Raw genomic sequence first — 16,268 nt, 5'->3', positions numbered from 1 at the left:
AGGGTGCGGAGTCTTTACTTTCACAAAGGGCAAACATCCTGACAGTCGAGTCCCTTTGCTCATCACATTTGCTTTTTTTCTCTCTGCTGCTGTTATTTTCCACCCACGCCTAATGTTTTTTTTTTCTGTTCAGTCATACAGTTGGTGTCACGCTGCTAAAAACAATGAGTTTGACTGATTTGGAAAAATTGAAAGAAAACTATTTTTATAAACCATGTTTATATTTTTACATGCAGAAATATATAAAAATAGTGTTGTAACTGAATGCAAGGCTGGATTACCTACCCTGGGTCCAATAGCAGGGCCACATTAACCTTGTAGAAGGCCCAGGGGCAAAACCTTAATGTTGGGCCCCCCACCTACTATGCCTGTCACAATAATTATTGACGTGTCGTATAATACATGGACATGACCTTGATAATTTTTGCTGACCTCGATATTGCCCATTGTGTTTAAATACGTTTTTGTTTACAGAAGAGGTGTGTACAGGAGTGTTTAGTCAAGAAAGAGATTGACCGTGTTGGTGCTAGCGACCGGAGCAGAGAGTAACTCTTCTGAAGCCAGCAGCTGTGAACATAGCAATAAAATCTGTGTTCAGTTTAGATTATTTATAAGTAAATAATAGCTGCTGATTAAAGTGAAGGGGTTAGCCCTGAATTTAGCAACAATGGGTTAGTCTAGCATAGCCAGGCTCACTTAAGGTGGACCAACCTTTAAGGTGGACCATCTGTTCTCATTGTAGTGACAATCTCAGCTGCTGAGTCTCTTCTGAATTTTGCTGCTGTGGTGGTCCTAAATTGGTTTTATATGTATATGAACCATTTTCAAAGACATACACCATGTTAGCATACTATTAAATAGAATAATAAAAAATAAAAATACTAGCTTTGACAGCGTTGTGCTTATATTACCGACATATTACACATTTAGATCATTACATGTATTTCTGCACTTTTCCTTTCTTGTAGAGTTTATGCCAGTGGATTCTGAGCGTGAAGAAGAACTACAGGAAGAACGTGGCCTATCACAACTGGAGACACGCCTTCAACACCTCCCAGTGCATGTTCGCCCTCCTCAAGTCTGGACGCTTACAGGTCAGCACAGCCAATCAGTGCTTAGTAGGGTTGGGTATTGTTTAAAAAATGACGATACCAGTACATTTTAGTAGTTTCTCTCTTTAAAAGGTCACACTTAAATGTCTGCTATTTTCATAAAGACACCATCTAGGGATTTTTACATTTTTCATCACAGTTACTGCTTACATTGGCATTAGTACGCAACAATAACATCATTTTAAAGACATAAACAATAGATAAAGCCGTGTGACGGAGGACATCAATCTAAAAGCCGACAGCATATTTTGGAAAATGGTTGGCGGTAATGTTGAACTCACATGATTTGTAGCTCATGCGCTGAATTACACAAGACCTATAATGAAGGGTTAAAATGTTTTGATGGATCTCCCACACCACTAAGAGTAACCTTGTTTGGAAAAAGCTGGATGCTCGTGGTTTTCCTGATATGAAGACTGTCACGGATACAAGTCTGGAGTTATCAGAAGCAACCATGCTGGAGCTTTGCTGTGGTATAAAAGCTGTTGTGTCCTATGCAGTAACGTCATTGCTGTCCACTCCAGTCTGCGAGTCGAGCACCCACACTGCCAGCAATGTGTGCTGAGTTACAACAGCAGCAGCCATTATGTGGATGTTCTTTTTTTTCTTTCCTCCTATTGTTCGTCCCTTTTCATAATCCATCCATCCATCTCCTGACAGAATAATCTGAGCGATCTGGAGGTCTTGGCTCTGATGATTGCAACTCTCAGCCATGACCTGGACCACAGAGGAGTCAACAACTCCTACATACAGAGGTACAGCAGGAGAGGATGAGTCACTGAAGCGTATGTGTGATTGTACTGTATATGCATGTGTGGGAGCACACTGCTTCCACTCTGTTGGTTTCTTATTTCCTGTGTGTGTGTGTGTGTGTGTGTGTGTGTGTGTGTGTGTGTGTGTGTGTGTTGTCCAGGAGCGACCACCCACTGGCCCAGCTCTACTGCCACTCAACGATGGAGCATCACCACTTTGACCAGTGCCTCATGATCCTCAACAGCCCTGTAGGTGTATACACACACACACACACACACACACACACACACACACACACACAGACACAGACACACATACATATTTGAAGCTTTTGAACTATCCTTCATCAGGGATTGGTCAAACTGGAGGGAACATCAGTGCTGCATGTTCTTCTGTTGATGAGAAGCACTGATATGTATACAGGTGAATTTCTTGAGCCACAATTCATATGAGCTTCATAAATAATACATCAGTGTTAAACTGGCCTTTATAAGGAAGTTCTCTGAGAAATTGGCAATGTGGGCAAAGTCAAGAAGAGCATAACAAGCTCACAAAGCTCTGTAAATGTAACAGTTGCCACACATGCTCAGTGGCATCTGCTGTCTAAGGAACTACTCTCTGGAGACTGAAAATGGGATCGCTATTATTATTTGGAGCCATTTTTAAACAAACTACAGTAACAGTTTTTTTGACGACTGAGGTCTACGGCACAGATACTTATTGTTGGTTTGGCTCTGCACATGAGATTTATTGACTACAGGAAAAATATAGAAGATCATCAGCCTTATCCTTTAGGGGAACTTCTAATGTGTACCACCAATGTATACATTAATAAAGTGAAAGTTGGCTTTTTGATCATTAATGGAATTACTATATAGCAGAAGGCTGTAAATATAGGACAAGAAAAAAAACATCCTCCAATGCTCTCCCCCAAAACAAAAATTACAATACCTTCTTTTGTGACCCCCTCTCCACTACTAATAATTTTCATACAGACCCTAACCATTCAGTGATTTATCCGTTTGAAAACAGAGCACAACACCAGACCAGAACAAATCAGAGATGTGGATGGTGTAATCTCCATCTGTTTCAATCAGCATTTCTAATATTAACACTAAATCAGAGGACTCTGTAATGTGCAAGGGGCCGCTCATAGTATTGACAACAAAACCTGTTCAGCCTATTTTACTTAATTGTATTTATAAAGAACATTTATGATATCATTCCGTGATTAAGACTCAAATTGGAGCAAACAGTTATTACACTCAGCTGATGCCACAGCTGTCTGCACTTTCAGTTACATGTGATTGTAACAAAAGAAGAGCTGTCACTATCATCATGGAAATGAGTATATTAACAAGTAGACAGAGGGAACAAAAACATCAGGCAAATCATCTCTTCACAGTGGGATTTTATCCTTGTCACAGTTATGCAAAACATGACATTAGTTGCCCTTTCGCAGCTGTGGCTGATTCAGTATGCAGCAGCGCTTGGCAGGCGACAGCGAGAGGCTCCGTCTCACTCCTCTCCTGGTGTCCCCACATGGCTTCCTGCCAGTCTCAGAAATGATTTTAAATCTTTATAGTTTATAAAGCTCTGTGTTGGCTTGCACTTTGTACAGTAGGTCTCTGCTGAGGTCTCACCACAGCAACTTCTAGATGTCCACGTTATCTCATTCATGTTCCAGACTCCAGTTTAGAGAGTTTTTTGCAACTGCCAAAAAATTCACTGTAGAAACTCATAATCTAATAATTGTGGTTTATGTCATACAAAAATGTTATAGAAACTAATAGCATGATAGCCTGCCCATATTTAATAACTATGCTAACAGCTCTGTGATGCTCAACTTTAGCTAAATATCAGCATGTTGATTTAGCCTGTTAGCAAGCTAATATTTGCTAATCAGTGCTAAATGCAAAGTACAGCTCAGGCTGATGAGAATGCCATTAGCTTTGTAGGTATGTGGTCATTAACATGATGATGCTAGAGGAAAAGTCAGGAGATTACAGTTATTACAAACCAAATGTTATGCCAATCAATCAAGCAGATGTTGACATATCACAGCATGATAAAAAACATGAATGGAAATTCAGGAAAAAAATTTTTAAATATTGCATAAAAAGATTTTATGCTTGGATTGGGAAAGTTGATATATCGCTCAAAACAAAATACAATGGAAGCAGATTTAACATAGAAATGATGATGTACATATAGTCTGTACATAAACGTCCCCAAGCTCTCTTTACTCACTCCCACTGATGCATTTAGCTGTTATTATTAGCAAAACAGTGGATGGAAACGCACATTAATTCGATTGTTTTTTTAAATTTCTGTAAAAATTTGCGAAAGATTTGGGCAAAAACTTAACTAGTGAAAAAATGAACTGCTTGTGGTGCTAGAACAAAGATTTGAGGGTGAAAAAACATACAGAAAAAGTTAGCTCGCCTGCTATGCTAACTTGGCTAACAACAACTCCTCTTAGGACATTTACTTTACGAACATTAGTGACACAAATGTACATTAATTACACACATTTTGCTTGCAAAAAATAAGAGCACATTCTTGTTAACACATTTTTTATCCAGCCTTTTGTCTCAGTACTACGCTACGATTTGTGTTACCCGTCATACACTCTAGACACAAGCACTTTGCTAACGTTATGCTCCCTCTTGTGGTGAAAGTTGCTAACAACACTTTTCTTTTATCATCATCATCATCATCATCATATTGTACTGAAACTGCAACACAATATTTATTTGTAAACTATGTAAACAAGACATTAGAACATTGTATTGTATTTACATGTACTAATGTTGTTAGAGTTATATAAAATTTTAAAATATGTTAGCGAGGAATATGTTTTTTTGCAGTTTTTATGACAAAGCATTGACAGTTAACTTCACTGGATGTATGATCATATTTGTATGTGTCTGGTACGACACTTGTTGATGGTGCAAACTTCTACACAACCTGTGTTATCAGTGATGTATACGTCACCTAAAACTGTAATTTGACTGAAAGGTCATCCTCAAACTCACTTTAACCTAACACGGTCAGTGCTCTCTCCATATGAAAACACTGGCTCGATAACATGACTGCTTGCAGCAAGATCCTGGATCTTTCTGTCTTATTTATTATGCTCGTTGTGCTCATTTTCCAGCTGCCAGCCAACCACAGAACACTGTGATGGCCCAATAAAATACAGTGACTTACAGCCTTCTCTGATCTTTATGGCCTCAAAACAAACTCTAAATACACTCCCAACTCCACAGCACCACTTGCCCCCACTGCTGCTGGCCACATTTAGACACGTTCACATACATGTGAGCACGCACACACACACACACATGTATACACACACACACACACACACACACACACACACACACACATACACACACACACATCCCCTTTAGAAAAAAACCTTTTCACATGGAGGCTGATAAGCCTTAATGCAGGCACACACTCTAAAAAGCACTTGAAATGGAAGGCACATGGAATAATATGTCAACACATATGCATATAAACACTTAAGACATGCAGTCTTGTTTAATTTATTTGTGTGTGTATGTGCTTTTGCAGGCTAGTGTTGTCATGGCAACCCCCTGGTGGTCTATCATATTGCAAACTGTGGTCAACATTAGTATCTCTATTCCTTAGAGGGTTGCTGTCTCTCCCTGCAGTCTGCACATACACACACACTGCCAAACTTTCATGTAAATTATGAAAATAACATACAGTGCTCTCCCTCTCTTTCTGTCTCTCTCTACAGGGAAACCAGATCCTGAGCGGTCTCTCCCTGGACGAGTACAAGACAACTCTGAAGATGATCGAGAGGGCTATTCTGGCCACTGACCTGGCCCTGTACATGAAGTAGGTACCAAACGTCAGGCCCAGATGGAAATATCTGACTGGAGTGGTCTAGAAGGAGAGGGGACTTACTGAAGGAGCGAAAGTCAATTTGGTGAAGGAGCGAAGGAAGAGAATGGTGGAGTGCTTTGACTCGGGTGACTGAGTTCAAAGCACTTGAATTCACCATATGGACCACAACAGTAAAGAAACACATCATCAGTGTTGCCACAGTTACCTTGAAAAACTAATCTGATTAATGACTACTGATTACTCCTTTGGAAAGTAACTTAGTTACTTTACTGATTAATTGATTTTAAAAGTAACTAAGTTAGATTACAAGTTACTTTATTAGTTACTCCATCTCCAGGTAAGAAGAAAAAGATGTTCTGTGAGGCAGCCCGGCATTGATAGTAGTGGGGATCTTGTTTATTATTATTATTATTATTATTATTATTATTATTATTATTATGGCACGAAACAAGGGCGAGTAAACTGTGTTTAAGGGCAGCATTTCCTCTACAACATACTGCCCGACCAACTTCTTTAACTCTCCTCCACTTACCGGTTTTGCACTGAAGTCCAGCTTTTGTTGTTTGGGGTGAGGGACCTCCTGCATTAGTCACAGCTCTCTCCTTCGCACCACCTGGTGGGACTTTCTCCGTGAGTTTGACTGTCCAAATGTTTCTTCAAATTTGAAGTTGTGTTTTTGAAGCTAGATAATACTTTGTCTCCAGCACAGGACACAAACTCTAAATAATGACTGTATTTCCAAGTCGAACACGCGCTTCTCTCTCCCCCCTCCATTGTTATTTACGTTTGTGTCACACACGTGAGTTGTCCTCATGCTGAAAACGCGACATCACTCTCCGAGCCGCAAGAAGAAATCAAATAATATCTTTTTACTAAGGAAAATGACAAAAAATAGTAACGCACAGTGACTTGGATTTAAGAAACTTTAATCTGACTACTGGTTTGGAAATAGTAACACGTTAGATTAGTCGTTACTGAAAATGTCATATTAGACATCTTTTACTTACTGCACATCATCTACAAATCATCGAGAAGTGCATGTTAGGCACATGATGGTTAAAAGAATGTGTGTATGAAACCAAAACCAGCACATTGCTGAACTATAGTGCTGGGTAGCTTTTAGCCAAAGTTTTTAATTGGCTTTAAAGCTACTGATTGAACTGGACCTCTGTGTTGTCAGGTAGAGTTCCCCACTAAGTTGTGGCTTTAGAATTGATTGCCCATTACAGTGTGATTTAACACTAGTAAGATAGTCAAGGCACATTACAAGTCATTCAAATTTTACATACAAGACACAAATTGGAATATAAAATGTTTCGGGTTGTCAGTCTGTACATCCCGGTCTTGTGAACAATATCTCAGGAACACCTAGAGGAATTTCGTCAAATTTGGCCCAAATGTCCACTTGGACTCAAAGATGAACTGATTAGATTTTCTTGTCACAAGTCAATGACTGTAACCTCACAAAACACGTTTTTGCCCGTAACTCAAGAATTAATACGCTAATTATGAAACAGCTTTACACAAATGTCTAATAGGATAAAATTATGACTTTGCCCATAAAGCAGAAGGGGAGATTGTGACCATAGTATATATTTGTTCAGATACTGAATTGGTGGCACTAATCTTGGGTGTCTACATTGAAACTGTGATGATTGTAGCATCTGAAGCATCGTTTACTGTAGTGGTCTCCAACCTTGCTCCTGGAGAGCTACTGTCCTGCTTGTTTTAGGTATATCTAACACACCTGATTCTAATAATGAACTCATTATCAAGTCTGTTGACAAGCTTCAGCTCCTTGATAATGAGTTCATTATTAGAATCAGGAATGTTAGAGTGGAGAGAAACCTAAAACATGTAAGGCAGTAGCTCTCCAGGAGCAGGGTTCGGGACCACTGGTCTACTGCTACAGCTTTCTAGAACAGAATCAGATTCATTGGCCAAACATGTGAACACATACAAGGAAAATACACTGAATACCTGAATTCCTCCAAAGTTTTCACTATAAATATTATATGAGTCTCAACAGACATAGAACTGCAACTTGACTGGTTGACAGAAGAATACCACATGGCAGTTTGTAGGCTGGAATACCAAAACAATGAGCTGAAAGAGGCTAAAAGGTTGACCGGTGGTGATAATTCTCACTATGGGTGGCACCATTCACATTACTTTTAGTTACTTGATCCATTAATAATGGGAAAAAAACATTGGTTAGGGCAGCTTCAACATGTGTTTGTACAACAACTCTAGAGATTTAATGGCTGTTTCTCCAGCCTGCCTCCAACATGATTTAATATGTTTCTTCATTGTATGTAACCTTACACCAATACAATTATATTCACAATACACTATGTTACTATTTATACACACTGTTAGTGGGGTCATTTTTGGTTTCAGGGGGAAAAAAACATAATTTCACTAATAGCCAAATTGTGTGAAGAGATTTTAAATTAGTCTGATGATCAGACAGAAATAATCCTTTTACTCTTTTTTTATTTTATTTTTTTTACTTTTCATTCATCGGTCTCTGTTATATTCCAGCTTTTATCATCCCTCATTCTGTCTAGACAGTGGGTGGTAGAGGAGGTAAGTAGCTTATATGTATGAGGATAATTTATATGCTGTGTCATTGTGTGTGTGTGTGTGTGTGTGTGTGTGTGTGTGTGTGTGTGTGTGTGTGTGTGTGTGTGTGTTGTCAGGAGGCGCGGGGAGTTCTTTGAGCTCACCAAGAACAGCCAGTTTGTCTGGGAGGATGAACATCACCGAGACTTACTGAGGTGAGTGAAAATCTAACACTACAAGCACATCAACTGTGAGACTCATGCTTTGATTTTAAAATGAATATTTCAACATTTTGAGTGATGCGCTTATTTAAAATTTTGTTTTTGACTTTCAGCATTATTAATTCAGAGCAGTTGGATGTAGCCAGATGCTGTTAGGAGTTACTGTTGACCAACGTGTGTTAATGTGTCTCCCCCTGCAGGTCAATGCTGATGACTGCATGCGACATCTCTGCCATCACCAAGCCCTGGCCGGTCCAAAAAAGGGTAAAAACAATCTCATTTGTCTGACATTTCCTTTCTCTGTCCTTCCCTCTGTTTTCTCAAGTAAGTTATAAGCCATATTCAATCATAAATCAGTCAATGTATATTTTAAGCTTTTCTGCTTTTGTTTTTCTATCATTGTGCCTGGGTTAATTGTTGTCACATCACTGGCACATAACAAATTGCTTACTGTCAGTCATTTGACACCCACAGACAGAAAAAAAGTTTAAAAAACAAAAGAAGCTATTAGCTATTTGTTTAGGGCCATTTTGTAGCAGCAAGCAGCAGATAGGCCTGTCAAGATAACTGCTTTTGTTGGACGATATGGTGTCTCAGAAATAATCACGATAAACAATATTATCGTCATTTTAAGAACATTTTGACAGGTCATGGTTATTTATACCATAACCAGCATATAGTAGTAGTTTTAGAGATATTTCAGTCTGGATCAAAGTAATGGACCTTACAATCCCCCAGAGTAATGCCATTAGCAAGGCAAAAAATATGCATTAGTGCAGCTTAAATGGCAGCTAAAACTAAATCTCTACTTAATGACAGAGGACTGAAAACTGCTGCTGATTTGCTCACTGTGGGCCACAATGCTTTAATATGTTTCACTTTGGACAACAACCCAATCAGTGATGTCACACCAGGTGTTTTGTCTTTAGAAACTAATGAGAAACACTTGCTGAGACATCACTGACCAGGGTGTGGTCTTAAATGCAACATGGATTTTAAAGAGAAGTTCATGACGTGTTTCATGTGTGAGTTCTAACTTGTTTACTCGTTCCCTCCCTCCCGCACACTCACACACACAAACACATATTTGTTTCATCGTTGTCCTAACCCATCTTAAAGCTGTGTCCCCGTTGTTTCATCTCCCCGGTGACCTTCGTTAGTCTGCACCTCGTTAGAGACCGCAGGCACAGTAGAGAGCGGATCAGACAGGCACACAATCTGTATGTGTGGTGTGTGTGTGTGTGTGTGTGTGTGTGTGTGTGTATGTGTGTTGACAAGTGAGTGCTCATTAATAAAAACAGCTGTGCCCCTGTCCTTAGATAACACCTCTAAAAACATGCAGAGCAGTAAACACACACACACACACAAATGCAAATATGTACTCTCTCACTTACATGCATATGCTAGCACCTCATCTAGATCTCATTATTAAATTGTGCCTCTCATCTGCCAGGACTGGAACATTATTTCCTCTTTTCCCCCTGCAAAGAAGTCATTTTTTGACTTTTGCAAGATTTTTCTTTCACATCTGAGCTCAACTTTATTTTCTGGTTTGTGACTCTTTTGGAGTTTGGCTCATTAGTTACTTTACCAAGATAAAAAGAAAAGGTTTGCCACCAATATTACACCGTCGGTAGATATTTATAATGCTAATACATTAGCGCAGAGCAGATTAAACAACCATTTGTGGTTAAGGCTGCACTAATCAATATTTTTCTGTTAACTCAACTAATTATGTGTAACATGAATTGTGGAACTTGAAGTGACAAACCTGAACAAAATGACAAACTCGGATCTGCAGTTCCTCTCAATATTAGAATATTTTAACATCTCTCAGCTTGTTGTTGTGGTTTCTCGAGTACTAACTTCATAGTTGTAATTGAGTCTCACGGCTCTCATCAACATCATTTCCAGTTGTTTATAGCAAAAAAGACAAGCTCAATCTACAAGGCATCAAACAGACAAAGTTAGCGACTAACTGGTTAAAATATTAGAGCATTTTAGAGCTGCGATGTAACTCTTACACAGTGTTCATACTCTGACTCATAATTAGTCTACATCATAAATTCCCTATCAGTCATTAATAAATGTTTGATTAATCCTTAATGAAGCTGTCAGAGAGTGAACAGAGTGTTTTTTATTTATTTATGGAAAAAAGACATTCGTAATCACTTTTTTATGAACCAGAAGAAAATGAAGAATTCAACAACGTGTTTGAATGGTGTTTTTTAAATTCTGGTTTTTCTTATCTCAATCTCAAGACTCTCAGCTTCTCCTTGGTCTTGGCCTTAAACGACCAATGCCCCAAACAGTTTCACTTGATTGACCATACTGATCATGAACATATGGAGCAAGCCTGTGCACCTTTGCATCCTCCAAAATCAACAGTTTGAAATACTTTCATAAATCCAGTAGTGGGTCTTACTTGCTGTTGTTGGACAACTAATGAACCACTGACCACAGTTGCAGTTATTTTGACATGGAGCTGCGTTAGCTAACTTGGTCTGCTATGCAGGCTTTCAAAACGTTGGTGTTCTGACTGACGTGAGGGTAAGTAAATAAAGACAAAGTTATTCAGCCTCACCAGTTAACATTTGCCTCATGCCTAGTGTTGGTTTTAGTCAGCTGTAATGAGCTCTCTGGCTGGCTGAGTCTCCCTGCCGCTCTACAGTACTGAGCCTTGATTACAGTCTCAATCAGTGCGCTACACATGGCTTCAACACACACACACACACATAGTGATACTGATTGGAGCCCGAGGCTGCAGTCAGATCTCATTTACTTCTCTGTACACAGACGGAGACCATTAACTTAGTGTGACTACCACTCTTTTGGCAGACATCTCCCTTTTTCGTCCTACTTCTCTCTTACCCAATTTTCTTTAGTTCTTTACTGGTGTCTTTATATAAAGATTTGCTTATTTCCTTCCTTCCCCTTTCTTCGGTCACTGTCGGTCAACTGTCACATGTTCTTCTACACTACCCTCATACATATTCTCAGTTGATTTGACACTGTTTGACACTGTTGATTCTGGCAGTGGCAGAAGCATGTCATCAGCCCCATAATAGGGAGCCCAGCCCTTTTCCCAAAATCTGCCTAGAAGGATGTTCATTAAAATGATTCCACTAACATTTAGTGAAGGGCCACTATGAGACAAAGCACAAATCTTTTGAGAAAACGTGTCCACTGAAGCCTGAGCTGAATAACCAAACTGAAAGTTCAGTATGGCAGATCTACCTGACTCATCACACATAAATGTACACAGCATCATGCAAATGGCTGTTCTGTAAAGGTAGCATGGATTTTTCGGCAAGATAAGAAAACATTTAGTGATGGGACAGTTGTGATGTTTGAATGCCATTGCTGAGACGTTACTTGAGGGTAAACAATAGGGCTGGGTGTCAGTACTCAATACTTTTAAGGTATCGAGCAAAATAAATTGATACCAAGTAGCATCAAAACCTCTCCCGTCAAATGATACCTGCAATCGGTCCTTTTTGCACCCAGAGCTATTTGTATGGACTTACTCACTGCCAATCAACACAAGCGTTCTTTGATTTAATGTGACATATGATTGGCTGCCACAGCAGCTACAACCCATCTGTGGTGGTGAAGTCACAGTGAATTTGAGTTAGCGCGCTTAACAGTTCAGCAGTCAAGATGCCACCTTTACACTTTAAAGTGTGTCTACACTACACGCCTGTTAGCCCGGATGAAAGCAAGTGCACAAAATGTGTAATGGGTTTCGATTGATGTAAATGGTAAAATGGACTGTACTTATATAGCGCCTTTCTAGTCTTTACAACCACTCAAAGCGCTTTACATCACATCTCATTCACCCATTTATACACTGATGGCAGGGGCTACCTGCTACCCGGCTACCCTTCATTCTCATTCATACACCATTGGTGCAGCAACAGGAGCAATTTGGGGTTAAGTGTCTTGCCCAAGGACACATCGACAAGTGGAAGAGCCGGGAATCGATCCGCCAATCTTCCAATTGGAGGACCACCGCTCTACCTCCTGAGCCACAATTGATTATTCAATTGCTATCAGTATCACTTTAAGGGTACTTGGATTGGTACTGGTATCATAATTTTTTTAATGATACCCAGCCATAGTAAACAAGAAAAAAATCAAACAAATTCCAATGTCCGCTTCAACAGCAAGATCAGAAATATTAGAAGATTCTAAAAGCAGACCTGCTGGGTGTGACACTTCTTGAGACACATATAAGAGGAGAGAACATCTGTAAAGGAGACTGGGAAACAGGTGGACAGATCTGAAAACAGGTGGTATCAGTCACCACAGATGGCACCTCAGCCATGGTAGGAAGAGATGTGTGAGGAGGGGGGTACGGATAAAAGAAGACAACCCTGACCTCATATTCCCAATATCGTTCTGTGTGCCATTCTGCCAAAAGACTTTACTGAAGTAATGAACACTGTGATGAAACTCATCAACTTCCTTAGAGCATCGTCATCCCATCTTGCATCTGTATGCCAATGACGCACTACTGCACTGGGACGTTTCTGGTTCATTTGAGAAGAAATCTTCTTTTTTCTTAGATCAGCTCAAGAGTAAGAAAGTTTTCACTTTTTTGCAAGATGAGCTCAAAATGGATATGGTTGCTTTTTTTGGTGACATCAAATCACATTTTAAGAAGCTCATTTCAAACCTTCAGGGCCAGAACAATTCTGATTTTGATTGATGACAGCTGTCCGCTCCTTCCAGAGGGAGCTTGACATTTTCAAAGAACATCTTCAAGGAGAGTGTGCACATTTGCCAAAAGTACAGGGTGAGAAATATTTTTCTCCCAATGCTGACTTCACAAACCCTTCACAAGCTGATGGAAACTTCAGTAAAGTTTGACAGCTTCAGCTTTGGACAGCATCTCCTCCTGCTAAATCAGAATCCTTTTCTCATCAGAAGTCAGGTTTTCAAAGCAAGTGACACAGGCCTTCAAGTGGACACATCCTGGATCTGTACAGCATGAGCTCTCTGATCAGCAAGCAAATGTTGACTGACTGAATTTTTGACTGTCTGAGACTGTTTTCCCTGGTCTACCCAAAGTAGCACTGCACATCTTGACCATGTTTGGATCGTCTTACGGCTATGAGTCAGCTTTCTTCACTAGGAACATTATCAAAAACAAGTACCATTCCAGGTTCACCAATCACCACCAGCATGTGTAGGAGAACAGCACTAACTCATTTCAAGCACAGATTCAAACTACTGACAGGGCCCATTACTCTCACTAAGAAAGGAAGTAGAAAAAAATGTGAAAGAAAAAATCAAGAGAAATGGGTTTGTTTGAACTTTTTCTAAAAGAGGCACTTTCTATTTATTTTATTCTGGAGTTTCTATCAGGTTGTCTTTACTTGAAATGTAGGCCTTAAGGTCATTAGGCTGGGACTACTTTATGGTAAAGATAGCTATTTGTTTACAATACAGGTTCAGTGTGTATGTTAAAAATATCCTACTTTGAGAATTGACAATAAATATTGTTGAAACTATATGGAAATGTATGTTGTTGATTTTATTCAATGGGTGTAGGGGTGGGCTATATTTAAGAGGCAATTTAGACTTAATAAGGGTTGGACCTTTGCTGAGAGGTAATTTTAATAATTGGACCTCATTCAGTTTTAATTGAATACCCCTGGCCTAAACTAATTGTGTAATAATGTTCTAAAAGTCTTTTCAAGTAACAGAACTGATGTAAAAACCTCTTTATGCCTGTGACAGGGCTATTGCTATTTTTCATTTAGTCCTTGATATATTCTTGGTCTTGAACTGAAACCTTGTTAAATCTTTCAATTAACACATCTGCTTTTGTGTTTTAGATGCTGTATTGTGTAAATACAGTTGACTGGACTCATCAGATTCTTCTCTCTGATCCAGATTGCGGAGCTGGTGGCCACTGAGTTCTTTGAACAAGGGGATAAAGAGAGGAGAGAGCTGAACATTGAGCCCAGTGTAAGTGCTTGTATATCACAGGGGATTTTGTGGCACTTTAAGCTGGAAAAGTGTCATTTAAGATATGGTGTGCCCCAGGGAACCATTTTGGGTCCTTTATAACTTATTTCTTAATGTGCTTTACTGGTGATACTCAAATGTATGCTGCTGTGTTCTCTGGCAATTGCAATTGTCCAAATTAATTGTTAGATATGTATCAACCAAGATAATTTTTATATCCGACTGGTGAGTAGCACCAGAAGACTATTTTTGCTTATTGTTTCTAAAACTATATCATCAGTTTTTAAATTATTGTTATTGCTCAAGGATATGCCTCGAATTTGGTTTCATGTCATGGTCATGAAATCCCTTGAGATGAGGTGGGCGTTTCATGCCAACTGTTCAAACTATTCAAAATGTTGTTTCCAGAAGTTATGACTCGATAGAAATAGTCTACCAAAAGAGCTTCATATACTGTCAAATGAAATAATGAAAGCAGAAAATGTTGCTATTTGGAAGCAAACTCAAACCTGATTCATTCTGCGTTTTATCTCATTTGTAGTATAGGAGAACTTTATTAATAAACCAAATGTAATGTCTTCAACTGTACCTACAGGACCTGATGAATCGTGAGAAGAGAGATAAGATCCCAAGTATGCAGGTGTCCTTCATTGATGCCATCTGCATTCAGTTATACGAGGTAATTCAGCCTAGTTAATCCACAGTCACCACTGTTACTTAGTGCAAAAGGCAATGATAGATATTCATCCTATGATTTCCCACTTGCTGAAAAAGTGCAGATAGTCCATCTCACATTAAGATATGGGTGTAAATGTGAAGCAGGTTGTTAAATGTCAAAAACATGTATTCAAAAACTGCAGTATTTAAAAAGTCTGTTTTGTCTTTTTAAGTAAAATGTCTTTGTTGCTGTCACAGACCTTGGCTGGCATGTCGGAGTACTGTTCCCCGTTGTTGGAAGGATGTCAGAAAAACCGGCAGCATTGGAAGTGTTTGGCTGAGGAGTGTGAGAAAGGCCTGGTCAACGGCTTAGTGTGATCCCATTGCCAACTACTTGGCTTTCAACCAACACACATTTCCAGGGCTCTCCCTGTCCTGCCTGGTCTGACAGAGTTTCATGAAATTAGCATGATATATAAAATGACAAATGACAGGCTTTTATGCACAGAAAGTGTGCGTAAAAATGATTAACCTACGTGGAAAAGATTATGTGGTGAAACACCACTAGATTTAGTTTGACAGTGATATACTAGCCTTTGGCTTTATCAACCTCAGAGCAGTTTCAGCTGCTCATGCAGAGTAGTTCAGTTTAATATAGCTTGGGTCTTATTTTCATTGTTTTGGCCATCCTTGATATTGGTAATAATAAGATTGTACTTTCCAACTTAACTGCTGAGATCTGGGAAATACAACATCACAAAAAACATGTCGTATGAGTTTACTAACCTGTTAGCAGACTGTTGAATGGTATGACGTTTTTAGTTAACGTGAAGTATTGCCTTACCTCGCTACAGGATGTCCAGTTTAGGTTTACTTTGAAGAATAAACAAAGGCGGAAAAAAAAATCTAAAATTATTACCTCTAACATCCATTACAGTTTGTAGTCGATGTCTTCCAACTTTCATGCACTGTAGTTGTGTGCATATATGGAGCACTCATTTCTGCGCTAACTTATGATTCCTTTTCAAATAAAAGTAATTTGGAAAAGCAGATCTCAGAAAATACTTACTGAATACAATGTTATCATAACAGATAGAAATGA

General features: G+C 39.2%; 1 protein-coding gene across 1 annotated transcript in view; it reads left to right on the top strand.

The window, feature by feature from the left end:
• The window catches only part of pde5ab (phosphodiesterase 5A, cGMP-specific, b), a 57,142-nt gene extending 41,488 nt beyond the window's left edge, over positions 1-15,654 (top strand). The window contains exons 15-23 of the mRNA XM_053343924.1: positions 969-1,094; positions 1,773-1,867; positions 2,026-2,113; positions 5,638-5,738; positions 8,450-8,527; positions 8,734-8,797; positions 14,435-14,509; positions 15,105-15,188; positions 15,425-15,654. Of these exons, the coding sequence (XP_053199899.1) occupies positions 969-1,094; positions 1,773-1,867; positions 2,026-2,113; positions 5,638-5,738; positions 8,450-8,527; positions 8,734-8,797; positions 14,435-14,509; positions 15,105-15,188; positions 15,425-15,544 (831 nt within the window). The 3' untranslated portion in view covers positions 15,545-15,654. The remainder of the gene's footprint in view (positions 1-968; positions 1,095-1,772; positions 1,868-2,025; positions 2,114-5,637; positions 5,739-8,449; positions 8,528-8,733; positions 8,798-14,434; positions 14,510-15,104; positions 15,189-15,424) is intronic.
• Positions 15,655-16,268: the final 614 nt, after the last annotated feature.

Source organism: Scomber japonicus, chromosome 22 (genome assembly GCF_027409825.1).
Source record: "Scomber japonicus isolate fScoJap1 chromosome 22, fScoJap1.pri, whole genome shotgun sequence".
Taxonomy (NCBI): Eukaryota; Metazoa; Chordata; class Actinopteri; order Scombriformes; family Scombridae; genus Scomber; species Scomber japonicus.
Note: the sequence above shows the minus strand (reverse complement) of the source record. Positions and strands in the feature narration are given on the sequence as shown.